Below are 16,726 nucleotides of genomic sequence, written 5' to 3' on the forward strand. Positions count from 1 at the left end.
TTTGTCTTTCTCTTAGACTCTGAAAGTTATTTTCCATTAATTAGCTATATGAAAATTTGTGCTTATCAGTTTTTTATTTGATTTAGAGTGAAAGGAAATAGATGATAGTTCATAAATGCAAGCAGCTGATTGATTCTATATAAGAAGTAAATGATAGTTACAATAGCTTTCAGGATGATTTAATTAACATTCATTTATTCTTTGGGTTAGAAAAATCTTTTATCTTTCATTACTTACGAATATCATAGCAAAGCCTTTTTTAATAATCAAATTGCCATTGTGTGGTTGAGAGCTCTTAAGAAACTCCCTGAAGAACAGGTAGCATGAATCTCCATTACCATGATGAACATGGGCTTTGCTCTCTCCTTGTCTAATACATTTTAATGCATTTCATTTTAACTCCAATTTTTATACTTCCTGGATAAAACATGCCTGTTAGCATTAATTCACTGTTAAGTTGATCTTCAATTTTTTTTAAACCTATAAGAGACATTTTCTGTAGTAAATTCACTAAAATAACTGATCAATTAGGTGTTTCATCTACAAAACGTTTCACTTAATTTTATGTCCCAGAAAGCTATAGTTAAGAACTTCCTTAGCTCTATGGAGTATGATAGAGGTGTGCATTTTGATCTATATTGTAAGGAAGAACTGGGGAAGATGTTAAATTGCCCTCTCTTTGTCATTATCTGTGACTCTAACACACTATATTAGTGAGCTTGGGCTGCCGTAACAAAGTATCACAGCACAGCCTAGGTAGCTTAAACAACAGAAATTTATTTCTCCCAGTCCTGGAGGCTGAAAGTCCAAACTCATGATGTTAGCAGGGCTGATTTCTTCTGAGGCCTCTTTCCTTGGCTTTTAGATGGCTTTCTTCTCCTTGTGTCCTCACATGGTTTTTCTTCTGTCTGTCTGTGTCCTAATGTTCTTTAAGAACTCTAGTCATAGTGGATTAGAGCCCACCATATATGCTTCATTTTAACTTAATTGCCAATTTTAAGGCTCTCCATATATAGTTGCATCTTGAAGTACTGGGAGTTAGGACTGAAACATATCAATTTTAGGGGAATGCAGCTCAGCCCATAACATGTACATATGCTGTTTTCACTGGACCGCCCAAAGGGAATAGTGCCACTTAATTGGGAAGGAAGCAGTGTGTGAAATGTTGTGATTCATATTCCAGGGAGTTAAATTTTGGCACATTATCACTTTCTACCATCAAATGTGAACACATGAGAAATGCAACACAGAGATAAGTGTTTCTTATTTAGAAAGACAGTATTTTGAAATTCTCTGTTTTAAAAGAAAAGAGCTTTTAGGATTTATCCCCTTTCCATGCCAAAGAGAGTCCCTTGGACAGCAAGGAGATCAAACTAGTCAATCCTAAAGAAAATCAACTGAATATTCATTGGAAGGACTGATGCTAAAGCTGAAACTCCAATACTTTGGCCACCTGATGCGAAGAGCTGACTCATTGGGAAAGACCCTGATGCTGGGAAAGATTGAAGGCAGAAGGAGAAGGGGGCTCGACAGAGGATGAGATGGTTGGATGGCATCACCGACTCAATGGGCATGAGTTTGAGCAAACTCCAGGAGACATTAAAGAGTTGGACATGACTTAGTGACTGAACAGCAACAGCATGCCAAAGAAACAGCAATAACCATGCTGGGTTAGAGCAGTGGCCATCCATTTGAGTTTTCCATTTTGAAGAGAAGCACCACTAATTCAGCTAAGGAAAAAACAGTTACTCCTCTGATGGTGGTCTCAGATGGCCAGAGTTAATTACCCAAATTTCTGTAGCAACTATGACTTATTCATTTATCTAAACAAGAGATATCGGGCTTCCCTTGTGGTTCAGCTGTTAAAGAATCCCCCTGCAATGCTGAAGACCTGGGTTCAGTCCCTGGGTTGAGAAGATCCCCTGAAGAAGGGAACGGCTGCCCACTGCAGTATTCTGGCCTGAAGAATTCCATGGACTGTGTAGTTCATGGGGTCGCAAAGAGTCAGACATGACTAAGTGACTTTCACTTCACTTCAAACAAGAGTTATTAGCTGTTTTCAAGTCATTAGTTTCCTTTGAGAAACTAATAGAACTGTGATCTACTCCATCCAATGCACCAGGATATTATGGACCCCCAAGAAGTCTCTGAACCTTGGAAATGGTATCATGACCAAATTCTTCTATTCATTCAGTTAATATGACATTTTTCTATATATTTATTTAAACTGCATTGCTTTGTGTAGCATGTTGCAACAAGACCTGGTATTTTTAGCTATTGAAATATATTCAGCCAGCTCTTGAAATAACAAATGATGCACAGACCGAAGGTCCTAGAATTCTGGAAGCAGAAGGACTTCAAGGATCTTCCATTCTGTCCTTTTTTTACTGATTGAGAAACTGACCCAATGAGATAAGACAATTTATCCACAGCTACCTACTGTATATTTTTAGTGGTAGATATGTAACTAGTATTCAGGTTTTTTGATGATCACTTGATTTTTCCTACTATACTGCCATATCTAAGAAGAATGGGACTTTATAAATTATATTGTTTACTGTTTCTTTCAGCTTTTAACATGTGCCACCTTCTAATATTCTGAATTGTCTGAAAAAAGTCTATTTTCTTCTGTTGTGGAGGATAAGAATTCAAATTTTTGGTTCTGGTTGCTTTATAACTTGGGAACCACTTAATTTTTGGCATCTCAATTTTTCAGATGAAAAGCTGAGATAAAAATATCTCCTCTGCTTCTCATACATAAGTGATTGTGAAGGGCAAATCATCTAGTATATTTAGAAAGTACCTTAGAAACTCTAAAGATAAGATTGATTCCATTTATGTGTTCACAGCCTCACTCAGTCTTAATCTTCCTGGGCTAAAAAGTCTTAATTCTACAATCTTCCTTTTAAAAATAATGGAAATCAAATTTATTTAAATCAAGATTTAAAGCAGTAGTCTGGATTATTTGGTTTAAATATTTTTGTCCCTGCAGAAAATATTAATCTCATTTGATGCATTGTTAAGTCATTTTCCCCACTATCCAAGGTGCATATAATTTTATTTATAAGGTATAATACATATCTTTCTGGCTGAATTAATTTCAGGAGAACTTATAAAAACTATCAGGGAACTAAATACTGAAGTATAGTCACTCACTAAAAAGTTTTATTGTCTCCCTATTCTCTTTCAAATTCTGTAACATATTTAATATCAAAGCCCTCTATCATCTGGCTCCATATAACCTGGGCAACATCATCAATCATTTACCCTTGATGCACGTTCTTGCTGTACCTGATGGATCTTGACTCTAAGTGCTCACATCCCCTTCCTCTGTCCCCTTGTCTGGGCTTTTCCTATGATAATTTGCTTTCTCCTAGTCAGGGTAGTCTAGCCATGTCATGTCTTCAATGTCTGATTTTAGGCTTCTCTATCAAATGCTGTGAGGCTAATAACGACTTAGGCTAAACACCAATCATTAACGACTAGTCAGCCACAGTGATCTTGTACTTGATCTTGTATTTCCTTATGATTCTCTATCTGTTTTCTTGTCTCACCTGTCCAGCTAGGCATGGGTAGGAACCGTGTCTTACAGTACACAGAACAGTGCTGGGATCTCAGTAAGCCTTCCTAAGCATTGGTGGTGCGATGAATGGATGATTGACATTTCCAATAGTCTTCCTGATGGTGTTGCTTTGTTGTACAGTCACCATTGACTGGAGGTCAGCCTCCAATATGTATGAGTTTGATCTTTTTTTTCCCCTTAAAGGCTTACTTTGTCCTTAGCCATATTCATGTGCTAGTCCATTTGCACGGCCTTTTGTTATTTTCTGCAAGTCTATTGTCCAGAGAATATAATATCCTGAGTTTTGGAGGGTAAAAAACAGACACGGTCTTCTTTTCATGTGATAATTAGGAAAGACCTTAAAAATATGAAATAGAAACACACTTCATAGCATGGTTTAGTTTAAGCCTAATTTGAAACCTGTACTTCTATAATTGTGAGAAACTGGAATGTGCGTGTAAAGTTTAGATTTCTGCTTATAATGGGTTTATTTATTTTAAAATTTAAGTATTAGTTATTTCATAGGTCAGTTCTGAATGTTGTACACATACATAGCAAGGGTTCAGTATGTTTGTTGGGTATGATTTAATACAGGTTATAAACTCTAGGCTATCAGGGGACTTTTTTTTTCTTTGCTGTGCCCTACAGTTTGCAGACTCTTAGTTCCCTAACCAGGGATTGAATCTGAGTCCTCGTCTATGAAAGGACAGAGTCCTAACCACTGGACAGTCAAGGAATTTCCACAAGGGACTATTTGAAAATACATTTTACTAATCCCTAAGCATGTTTTCCTTTTTATAAATTTATTTTATACTTTATATGTCATTGTGTGAATACAGAAACTTACTTGAGTATTTATAATTTGAGAATGAAAGATATCAATTAGCATTAATAATAAAAATATCAATAAGTCAGACTTAAGTCCAGTTTGACAATAAACTATCTAAAATTAAATGAGACAAATATTTATATGTTTTTAAATGTTATGAATTACTAAATTTTATGCACTCGTATAATTATGTAAACATTTAGTTACAGGTTTTGAATGTGTTGTATTTGTGTATGGAAACCAAGAAAATTCACAACCAAAACTGAAATTGAGAACTGATCCTGCTTATGTGAAATAGTAAAGATAGCAGTCTTTATTATCTTTATTTTTTCGAGACTGTGTGTTATTTCACAGCAAGGATCATGTGTTATTAATGTCTGTAGCTTCTGCATTTTCCTTTCCACAGCCCCAAGATCCAGTGCAGCGTGACATCTGATAAAACAACTCATTTGTTCTTTAACAAAAGAATAAATACAACTTTAACGAAAGATTTTAACTTCTGTTAAAATTCTTTAACAAAAAAATAAATAAAACTCTGTGCTTTTAAACATAAAGTTATTCTTCTAGCCAAAGTATATGTGAAATTGAAATGATCTCTCATTGGCATAATATGAAGCTATTTCCTAGTGTTAATTAAATACATTTTGTGTTTAATTGTAATTTGATACTTTCCCAAATAAAGATTGCACACCTGTGTGTTTAAGATCATTGACTATTATAACTGCAGTAGTAATTTATAGAATCTGCATTGACAGAGCTAAAAAAAATCAATGAAGACCAAGTGTTTTAAGTATTCAGCAAGTTATAAACCCTCAATATAGAGCTAATTTTCCAGTCAATTTCCTTACATCTGTTTTTAGATACATCATTATCCCTTTCTTGCTGTATTGTCACATACATATTATATATATCAGTAGCTATTCTGTTTTTTTTTTTTCAGTAGCTATTTTGTATATTGCATATATAATTATTAACAAATTTTAATTCAGTGTTTATAAAAATAAAATCTTTTTAGCTTTATAATTAGCACTTTCATTTTGCTTTATTTTGTTCTTTCTAGTTCATATGTTGTGTAAAGTGATTTTAGGCTGTATATTCTTCCAGACTAAGTCAAATATACTGTTAAAATTTGTCATGAACTTATGGTATGGGCTTCACATTAATTAATAAAGTTGAATAGAAAGTTGCATTAAGATGCAGCTTTTTTATGGTTTACCCTCAAGAAAATAGACATCCAGAAATAATTAACATACTCTATAAGTTTTAAAGGCATCTAACACACTGAGATTCTTACAATTTCAGGGGCCGGACTGGAAAAATAAGAGTGCAGAGTCTGAAGATTGGATTGATCGCTCTCTCCAAAGGCCTGTTAGAAGAAAAATACAGATGTATGTAAGACTTTTCCTTTACCAGTACTGTTTTTAGTAATAATAATAATAACAATTTATTGGATACTTAATTTTGTGATTTGCTAGTAATAATGGTTCCCATTTTTTTAAAAACCTTGACTATACATGTACTAGGCTAGACAAAGGGTATTGGTGCGAAGTGATGTGGACTTGTGTGAAATGGAAAACTGATTTATAGGATCAAGATGTGAGGTGCCTTGATGAAGTAAGAACCAACTACAGACTATATCTCATTTAATTCTTAGAATGATTGTCCCATAATATAGGCATTGTGATGTCCATCTTCCAGCTGGAAAAAAAAAATGCTGGGGTTGGGTTAAGAATCTAGTTAAGGCTGCAGAGACAGTAATTGTGGAGCTAGAATTAGATTGTAGATTTTTCTGACTCTAAACCTACAGCCTTTTCTATTTCCATATATTTCCAATGCTTAAGAAAATTGGGATGACTACAACTGTTATAGTGAGACAAATAATTGTATTTTATAGTGTGGAAAAATTAAAAGTAGTACATTAAAAAATTTTTTTGTTGTATTTGTTTTTATTCAGCAAATAAGTCAGTGGTGACCTTTTAACCATCAGTTAATAAAGGTCAGCATCTTGGCATTTGGAAACAAACAGGCTTAGGAGCCAGCAAGACCTGCCTTCAAATCTCAGCTCTACCGCTTAGTGGCTGGGGTATTTCCACTGAATACCAACAGCTAAGAGGTAGTAAGAATACTCCCATTTCACATTTCAGGAAGCTGAAACTTAGCAAATCTTCAACTGAAGAGTGAAACTAATAATTCTTGCTTTGAAAATAATTACCTAAAATAGCAGTTGTTGAATAAATGGTAGTAAATACTGCTATGTCTCCAAATTACTGTAAAATTTTTGATTTAATTATATCCATAAAATATGAGTTACTTGATTATGTCTTGCATAGCCTCATGTGATTCTGTATAGATACATCTATCCATACTTTCGAGAGACAGGGAGAGGGGGATATTTCATGAATGGAAGATACCACAGACAAGAGAATATTTGACCTCAGCTTCTATAAATTTTAGTTTTGCATCTTCTCTGAACATGAATACATTTTAAAATGCATTTATTTTCTGGGACGGCTGTGAGGTGGTTTGATTTTGAATTCCAGGGCTAAATCATGATGGCTTGTTCTTACACAGTTTGGAAAGAATGCCAATGAAAAGAGACGTGGATCTGTATGAATTGAAAAGCTGATTGTAGGATCAGGAGGTGAGGTGCCTTGATGGAGTCAGAACTCAGTAAACCATGCAGAAAAAATCTTTACCCAGACTTTTGCGTGGTGGCACTTTATCTAGAATTTAAATTGTCTTCAGCATCATAATTGTCAAAAGATATCATTTTCAAAGCTAAAAATATTGTTACTATAATGAGTGAGAAAGAAAAATGTTAATGAAATCATCAGTGTATCAGATTAGAAAAGGACTTTTTAAAATCAACTGTGATTTGCTGTTTTCATGTGTTCCTGAAAGAATTTAGGGTTTGTTGAAAAGTTACAGTTATGTCATGGGGCTTAACCTACTCTGAAAAGAGTGTAAATACAACTGCAGAGTTTATCATGAATACTATTAAAATGTAATGGTGATCTATTTTTCTAGATCAATAGTTCCTCCTCCTCCTTTTATTTTTCAAGCTGATTATGAGAGTCATCTAAAGCCAAAAGAGTTACAACATGGTGGCTATAGGTTTAGAGTAGAAACCAAATTCTATGCAATATATATTAAAAAAAAAAAATCTCTTATCTACACACATACATTCACACATACTTCTGAAATGTATAATCTTTCAATTGAGGAGGTATTTCAGCATATGTGTAGTCATACACTCGAACTACAGTGGACACACTTTCCACAAATATCGGTGAACTTAATACTCTGTATAATTCAATGTTAAAGTTTCAGATTGTGGCAGGGGAAGAGGAAGCCCTGCAATGAAAACCTCTGATATTTAATTTAATCCATGAAGTATGCCGTTTAGGGGGCGTCCCAGGTGGCACTAGTCGTAAAGAACCCACTTGTCAATGCAGGAGAGATAAGAGACGTGGGTTCAATCTCTGGGTCAGGAAGTCCCCTGGCGGGGAGCGTGGCAACCCACTGCAGTATTCTTGCCTGGAGAATCCCATGGACAGAGGAGCCTGGTGGGCTACGGTTCATGGGGTCACAAAGAGTTGGACACAACTGTAGCCACGCAGCGTGCACACACATGCCATTTAGAAATTAAATAAGAAATCTTTGGGTTGAAATCTTTAAATCTTTCTTGAGAGTGTTGAGACTCAGAATATTCTCTGTTTTTTTGCTTGTTTTTTACTTTGAGGTCCTTAGCATCTCTGATTCCAGTTGTGATTTCCCCAGTGGTATCAGAACACTTTCTCATTATTATTTTCTTTGTTGGAATTAATATTCAGGACAATTTGTTCTCCACACTCAGGGGCAGAGCTGCTCTTCTGGGTGAATTGGTATCCATCTAAACATTGATTTTGCAATGGTCATGTCAGTGTGTTTACCCCGTGACACCCTCTTTCTCTTTGTGACTTCCTGGGAATGTCGCTTGATTAGGTTCTAACAGCACCATGGCTTTCCTGCTATATAGCTCAGTGGTTTCCTGGCCTCATCAGAGCACATTTACAAAGATGCTTTCAAATGGCCTTTTGCATCTCTTTTTTGCTTATTTATATTTAGATTGAGACTTTCCTATGATCCATCGCCACATCCTGACACTCCTTATTGTATCTGACTGTAACATCAAAATGTGAACTTCTATAAGACTTCAGAAATATGTCGGAATGTTAGGAAATCGTTTCTGTTTTGCGTGTAGTTTTACCTTACTAGTGGCATAGTAGTGTAGCTGTCTTCCTCTAAAGGGGAAAGGTGGGCAGGATGGATCTTGCTGAACATGTGCACTGTCTCTAGAGATTATTATTACATGTATGCATCAACTCTATTGATTTCAGAGGCCTCATCCCAGGAACAGGTTTACTCTGAGAATCATAAGAATTTTGAGTCATATGGTAGTTTTACTCCTAGTTTTTTAAGGAATCTTCATACTGTTTTCCACAGTGGCTGTATCAGTTTACACTCCCAACAGTGCAAGAGTGTTCCCTTTTCTCCACACCCTCTCCAGCATTTATTGTTTATGGACTTTATGATGATGGCCATTCTGATTGGTGTGTGATGATATCTCATTGTAGTTTTGATTTGCATTTCTCTAATGATGAGCAATGTTGAGTATCTTTTCATGTGTGTGTTAGCCATTGTATGTATTCTTTGGAGAAATGTCTGTTTAGGTCTTTTCCCCACTTTTTGATTGGGCTGTTTGTTTTTCTGATACTGACTTTTTTGAGCTGCTTGTATATCTTGGAAAGTAATCCTTTGTCAGTTGTTTCATTTGCTATTGTTTCCTCCCATTCTGAGGGTTGTCTTTTTACCTTGTTTATGGTTTCCTTTGCTGTGCACAAGCTCTAAAGTTCTATGAGGTCCCGCTTGTTTATTTTTGTTTTTATTTCCGTTACTCTAGGAGGTGGGTCATAGGGGATCTTGTTTTGATTTATGTTATCGAGTGTTCTGTCTATGTTTTCCTCTTAACAGTTTTGTAATTTATGACCTTACATTTAGGTCTTTAATCCATTTTGAGTTTATCTTTGTGTATGGTATTAGGAAGTGTTCTAATGTCATTCTTTTATATGTAGCTGTCCAGTTACATGTTTTTCTAGGATCACTTACTAAAGAGGCTGATCCTTGCCTCCTTTGTCAAAACTAAGGTGCCGATGGGTGCATGAGTTTATCTCTGGGCTTTCTATCTTGTTCCATTGGTCTATGTATTTCTGTTTTTGTTCCAGTACCATACCGTCTTGATGGCGGTCGCTTTGTAGTATAGTCTGAAGTTAGGAAGGTTGGTTGCTCCAGCTCCATTCTCTTTTCTCAGGGTTGGCTATTTGGGATCTTTTGTGTTTTCATATGAGTTGTGAAATTTTTTGTTGTAGTTCTGTGAGAAGTGCCATTGGTAATTTGATAGGGATCATAATGAATCTGTAGGTTACATTTGGTAGTATAGCTGTTTCTACAGTATTGATTCTCCCAACTCAGGAGCATGAAATATCTGTCCATCTGTTTATGTTGTCTTTGATTTCTTTCATCAGTGTCTTATAGTTTTCTGTATGCAGTTCTTTTGTCTGCTTAGGTAAATTTATTTCTAAATATTTTGTTGTTTTTATTGCAATTATGAATGGGATTGATTCCTTAATTTCTCTTTCTGATTTTTCATTGTTAGCATATAAAATGCAAGTGATTTCTGTGTATTGATTTTGTATCCTACAGCTTTGCTAAATTCACTGATTCACTCTAGTAATTTTCTGATAGTATGTTTAGGGTTTTCTGTGTATTGTATCATGTCATCTGCAAACAGTGAGAGTTTCATGTTGATGTATGGCAGAAGCCAAGACAATTCTGTATAGCAATTATCTTTTGATTAAAAATAAATTAATTAAAACATAAGAACTCTAGATAAATAATTTTGGCTAGAATGGTCTTATTTTTAACAAATGAGAAGAAACATGTAAACTCTAACCAAATCTAAGTGAACAAATGATAAAAATTAAATTTATTTTAATTGAATTTGCTTTCCCTATGTATGCTTTTAATTAAAGTCATATTTCATTATAATTACTGTGTCAATATCACTGAGCTTGGTTTATTTGCTTGAAAATTTACTGTTGACAGTGTTAAATCTAGTCTTATTCTCTTTGAAAAGGGGGAGAGGGCAGAGGAATGATACATTTTGATCTGATACTCATTTATCAGGTGTTTGAAAATGGTTTTTAGGATCCAAAAAATATTTAGTCTCCTTTCTTCTATTTTTAGAAAACCTCATATGAAAACCCTTTAGAATCTGTACAATTTTGAATTTTTAGAACTTGAAATTTTCTTTCCAAAAAGTATTCGTTTCTATAATGAAGTGGATTGTTTTTATGTGAAATTTCTCCCTACTCCAAAAGTAACTTGTTTAAGTATGTTAACTTTGTTGCTGGAAATATGGTAACAATTTTTAAACATTTTTAAATGAATAGCAAAGCCTAAGAACTATGAAACTATGTATTTTTCTTAAGTCTTTTACCTTGGAATTAATGTAGTTTGTTGCATAAAGTGAAGTAAAACAAAAATAATTTTTATCATTGATAAGGAATGAGAGACTGGGCAAAAAAAAAAAAAAACCACCCTAAAAAAAAAGACAATTCCTTGTACTGTTTAATGTTTCTTTTGCAAAGTAGATGTGAGTCTAGAAACTTTAAAAGAAATTAAAATACATATGTTTAATAAATACTGAATTTAGAAGTGAACACAAAAAGTTGATGAACAAATCTTTTAAAATTTAAAGATTTACTGCTTCAGGTACATTCATTCCTTTGACAAGTCATAGAGAAAACTTGGTTTTAGCTCTCTCTTTTTCAGTCAGAAGGGAAACCTATTTGAAACCATTGAATGAATCCATGTGCATACATTGGCCATTTAAAAAGGAAATTTGTATTTATTGGTCTGTTCATATTTACTCATATACTACAGTAGATTGTTCTAGGAAACATGTACTTAACCAGTTCCTGATTACAAACATACAGAATATCAGAGTTGTCAGAGTGCAGGAGACAAGTAATGTAATGCACGTCCCCATGAGTTTTTTTTTTCAGTCTGCATCGTTCATCCCACACAACCAAAGGTATATTTTACTTAAAAGATCAGTATGGGAGGTTAACCGCTTGCCTCTCTTCCTTGTAGATCTCTTTAAGGAAGTGGCGGGGCCCACGGAAATGTGTGACCAGAGACAGCTCGGCCTGTTACTGCACGATGCGATCCAGATCCCTCGGCAGCTGGGGGAGGTAGCAGCTTTCGGGGGCAGTAATATTGAGCCCAGTGTTCGCAGCTGCTTCCAACAGGTGAAAGTTTTTGAAGGATCGTTGGTGTATAGAGTGTGTGGGGAGTGGTACTGAGGATGCTCTGAGAAATGAAACAGGGGTCTTGGGCTGGACCCAGGTGGTGGAAGATGCTGGGTACCATCCCAGGAAGTGTATATTTTAGTTCTTAAAGCACATTTGATTCAAGAAACAGCAACCCTTTCAAGGAGACTCACTGTCCCTCAATGGATAAAACCTCAAATCTTGACCATGCACCACTAGATTGCTATGATTAGGCCCAGCCTTTGCCCCAACGTCACCTTGTACCACTGGTCCCCTTACTGTCTGTTGTCCAGTCATGCTGTTTTAGTTCCTTCGTTCTGGTGCTCATCTCTTTGGACATGTGCCCTCTGTTCAGAATGTTCTTTACCCTCTACCCACAAACTCTCTTCTCATTGCTAATCCTTATTCATTCTTTAGATCTTCCCTCAAATCTCACATCCTCTGAAAAACCTCTGACTCCTTCAGATGAAGCTGTGTGTGCCTGCTATATTCACCTGAATCTCCTCTGCCTTCTTCACATGCTCATTAAAATTGATAATTATATACTGAATTATATAATTATCTGTTTAGTGATTTAGTGGGTTATTCTTCTTCTGTATAAACCTAAGATCCATGAGGGCTTCCCTGGTGCTTCAGTGTTAGAGAATCTACTTCCCAGTGCTGGAGACACAGGTTTGATCCCTGGATCAGCAAAGATCCCCTGGAGAAGGAAATGGCAACTCATTTCAGGATTCTAGCCTAGAGAAATCCATGAACAGATAAGCCTGGCGGGCTGCAGTCCATGGGATCTCAAAGTGTCAGACACAACTTAGCAAATGAACAACAACAAACCTCCATGACCAAGGGCTGTTTCTTTTTGCTGTTGTATGACTATCTACAGCGTCTTGAACATCATAGCTGCTTAATAGTTGTTTATTAAATAAATGAATAAAATTGCCCTGAGCTCCTTATAGGCAAGATTTTTTTAAAATATTAAGATGTGTTAAAATTGCATTGTTTTCTTTGAGACATATGTACAAAAGGAGAATGATATACAAAATTTTATACTGATCTAAGTTAGTGTTATTAAACAGGAAAAGCATGTTTGTTTCTTTTTGATGCTTATTGTATAGAAAAGCATTTTAGGAACGTTACTACTGATGTTACGCATATGCATAAAGTAAAAGCCTGTAGATATTTTTTCCATATCCAGTGATTTATCACTGCTGAGGAAAAAATGCTCACACCATCTCTTTAAGGAGAATTGATGTTATGGGTTATTACATTTTATAATAGCCCCGTTTGTTGTTTTAGAGATAACAAAAAATACCGAATGAAAATTCTAAATATGATTCTCATATGTGCTGGTTCATAGAATGACCTTGACAACAGCAGGAGATGGATGTTGGTACAAATTAAATTTTGCACATGTGAACATTACTTAGTCTTAGGATTTAAAAAGACACCAAGACATTTCATACAATTTATCACAATACATTTGGAAATCCTGCAAAATATATTCATGGTAATGTGCTCCTGGTGTGATGTTATACCAGGACTGAAAAAGAACAGAGAAATAACAGTTTTGGGGGTCATGGATTCGTTTATGTGAAGTAAAATTTATAAAAAGACCAAAAAAGTATATACAAATGTATGATAGCGGTTTCTTCTACAGAAAAAGGAAAGTGAATGCAGTGAGGAGAGTGGCAAGTAAAAATTAGGTCTTCAACTTTATCTGTAGTGTTTTGTTTCTATCACATAAAAACAATCAAAGAATTATAAGAAAAACTGGCGAACTGTAGAAATAACAGCTTTTATTTAGCGTTTACAATGGCTTTCAAGTTTGGGAACTTATCAGTGAGTCTACTTTCTCAGTGTTTGCAGTCTTAGATGAATGAGTTTTATAGTTTTAAAGTGTCTGTGTGAAGAGCACCTAGAATTATATGAGTTTGGGTTTTTTTTTTTTTAATCTGAGTCTATTAAGATATTGAGACTTTTTTTCTTCTTTGTATATGACAATTTCTTCTTTTTCTCTTTTCCAATTCTAGAATTTTTTTTTTCCCTGATGAACCTTAAATATTTTGTGATTTAAGTGACCTGGAAAGAGTTCTGTAATTCTCCTTTTACTTCTATACAGATTTTCAGAAGAGTTTGAAGCAGCAACAGTTGCTGCAGTTTAAATGGAGACATTTTCTTCACTTTTAACGTACTTGTTTCTTGCCCAGAATAACAACAAGCCAGAGATAAGTGTGAAAGAGTTTATAGATTGGATGCGTCTGGAGCCACAGTCCATGGTTTGGCTGCCGGTTCTACATCGCGTGGCAGCAGCTGAGACTGCAAAGCATCAGGCCAAATGCAACATCTGTAAAGAATGTCCAATTGTTGGATTCAGGTAGGGTGCTCCACTACCAGTGGTGCCAGGAGGCTTGTTTTCTGTTCCATTTGTGTAGTTTCAGTGTTTGTCCATTATTCCTTCCCACTTGTTCCCGTTTGGGGGGAGGGGGGGCGGTTGCCTCCTAAAGAAGTGGTATGCTTGATATGTACCATCTGTCTGAAAATAGCATTCCCTCAACTAGCCAGTACATGAAGCTTATTTTTTTATCGTTCTTATTTATACTATTTGGCTCCAGAAGCAGAGATCTTTCTGAATTTATATTTACATAGGTCACAGAAGTGTCCATGTGCATAATATTTTGCGTGACTCTTTATGTATATATGACCCTGATGGAATTTGGTGATGTTCTAAGACCATTGAGATCAAACTTGGTAAACAAGAAGTAGCATTTAAATACTAACTGAGAAGTAATCAGATTACTTCATGTTACTTCTGCCGAGTTTGATATGATGGAGATTAACCCAACTTTCACACAAGGAGTCTTTGTCAGGGAATTTTGAGATTCATTTTTTATTGATGGTAAAGGTGATATTTTAAATTTTGATGTGTTAAGCTAATAAACATAACTTTTTTCTTTGTCATTTTGCATTCACATTCAACATTATAGAAAATCTTTTGACATGGATATTTGTCATCTCATTATGTTGAAACAGATGAAAACATGATTTAGAGACTTCATCTACAAAAATTTGCCTTTTCTTCCTCACTTAGGAGATGGTTTCTTTAATTTCTTTTGTGAAATTTAAGATTCTTTCTGTCCTAATTTGGAGCTAAAATACTACAAAAGCAAATTCTATATATTTCTGGCCAATATAACTTTTAGTTTCACTGTGATTCAGATGAGTGAAATTCCTTACCACAAGTGAGTGTTTTAGGCTATATAATAAGCTTACAAAGCAAAGAATTTTCTTTTTCTCTCTCTAGGTATAGAAGCTTGAAGCATTTTAACTATGATGTTTGCCAGAGTTGCTTTTTTTCGGGTCGAACAGCAAAAGGTCACAAACTGCATTATCCAATGGTGGAATATTGTATACCTGTGAGTACTGAACCATTGTTTGCTTATTTTTTTTTTTAACATACTGCTGTTTCATTCATTAGTGTCTAAAATTATTCAGTTTTAATACTGTCTGAAAAAAAGTCCGTTTCAAAATTGCTTAACCATAATTTTTTTTTCTTGTTTTTTTTTAGGCAAATACATCTGTGTTGAAATTTTTAGCACAGAATAATTATACCCTTTTTTTAGAAAAATTAACTTATTAAATTTTATTTACATCCATGTTTTGACTTTGAACTTAACATTCTTAGTAGCTAACTCTTTTGAGAGCTCACACTGACCTACATTAAAAATGATACTGTGATGAGAAGTTGTTTTTTTTTAGACATACTTAAAATAGTTTACATGACTAAACACTGTATTTACATTAACAAAATTTAGACAACTGGAGAAAGTAAAAACGTCAAAAATCTAGCTGCTGAATAAACTACCTTGCAATATTCTTCTGTATCTCTGATTTTAAGGCTTTATTTTCATATTTCTGTGATTTTGATACTGCTTTTTCACTGAACATCTTAAAAGTATTCCCACATGTTGTCATGCAGTATCATTTTTCCTAGTTACAGAATGTGGGAGTGAATTATTATAATTTATTTTACCATTCCGTTAGGTTTCAACCTTTAGTTTGTTTTCAATTCTCTGATATTATAAGCAACATTAATAAATATCATTGTGAAAATAACTTTCCATATATTACATAAATTACATTTCTATAGAATAAAGCACTTAGAAGTAGATGATCTGAGTCAGTGGCTAAAATACTTCATGTCAAGTTATTTTTCAGAAGAGGTTTATGCAACTTTACATTGGGCTTCCCTGGTGGTTCAGATGGTGAAGAATCTGCCTGCAGTGTGGGAGACCCACATTCAATCCCTAGGTTGGGAAGATCTCCTGGAGAAGGGCATGGCAACCCACTCCAGAATTCTTGCCTGGAGAATCCCATGGTAGAGGAGCCTGGTGGGTCCATGGGGTCACAAAGAGTCAGACACAACTGAGCAACTAATATTTTCACCACTTTGCATTGTTATAACACTTTGTTAATGCTTCATCTAGTATTGGATACTGATTCCTGTTGTTCCTTTGATCTGAAATATTTTTTTCTGACATTATCTTCTTTTTCTGTCAATAACTATTTCTCAACTTCTTTCCAAAGAGTGAACCAAAATTTATTCGTAGAGCTGTACATTTTCTTTGGCTTAGGGAATTGAGTTACTTTTTGGGTCATAAATTGACAGAAAGGCAGCAATACTTACAAAATACACACATAAATCTCACTCACATTCTTAGGTATCTGATGTCAAATAAATAAGTACCATATATGTGGAGGAAAAAAATCTCTAGAATGTTGCTGAATTATAATAGATGGAATGCAGTGCATAATAACTTTAGGAAAAAAATGCCAAGAGAATCTGTGAAGCACCATTTATTACTATGATTAGCATGCTCATTCACTCAGCAAATAAATATTGAGGACTTGCCATGTGTCAGATGCTATTTTTGGCTCTGATAATTCTTCAGTGTACTACTAAGATAG

At 34.9% G+C, this 16,726-nt stretch overlaps 1 protein-coding gene across 10 annotated transcripts in view; it reads left to right on the forward strand.

Moving 5' to 3' along the window:
- UTRN (utrophin) overlaps positions 1-16,726 on the forward strand; it is a 545,759-nt gene that overhangs the window by 471,161 nt on the left and 57,872 nt on the right. For all 10 annotated transcript variants that reach the window (XR_009690701.1, XM_061130409.1, XM_061130407.1 and 7 more), the window contains 4 exons: positions 5,694-5,779; positions 11,586-11,743; positions 13,969-14,135; positions 15,063-15,174. Coding sequence is in view for 9 of the 10 variants with exons in the window: in XM_061130409.1 (XP_060986392.1) it covers positions 5,694-5,779; positions 11,586-11,743; positions 13,969-14,135; positions 15,063-15,174 (523 nt within the window). In the remaining variant the exon portion in view is untranslated. The remainder of the gene's footprint in view (positions 1-5,693; positions 5,780-11,585; positions 11,744-13,968; positions 14,136-15,062; positions 15,175-16,726) is intronic.

Source organism: Dama dama, chromosome 26, assembly GCF_033118175.1.
Source record: "Dama dama isolate Ldn47 chromosome 26, ASM3311817v1, whole genome shotgun sequence".
Lineage (NCBI taxonomy): Eukaryota > Metazoa > Chordata > Mammalia > Artiodactyla > Cervidae > Dama > Dama dama.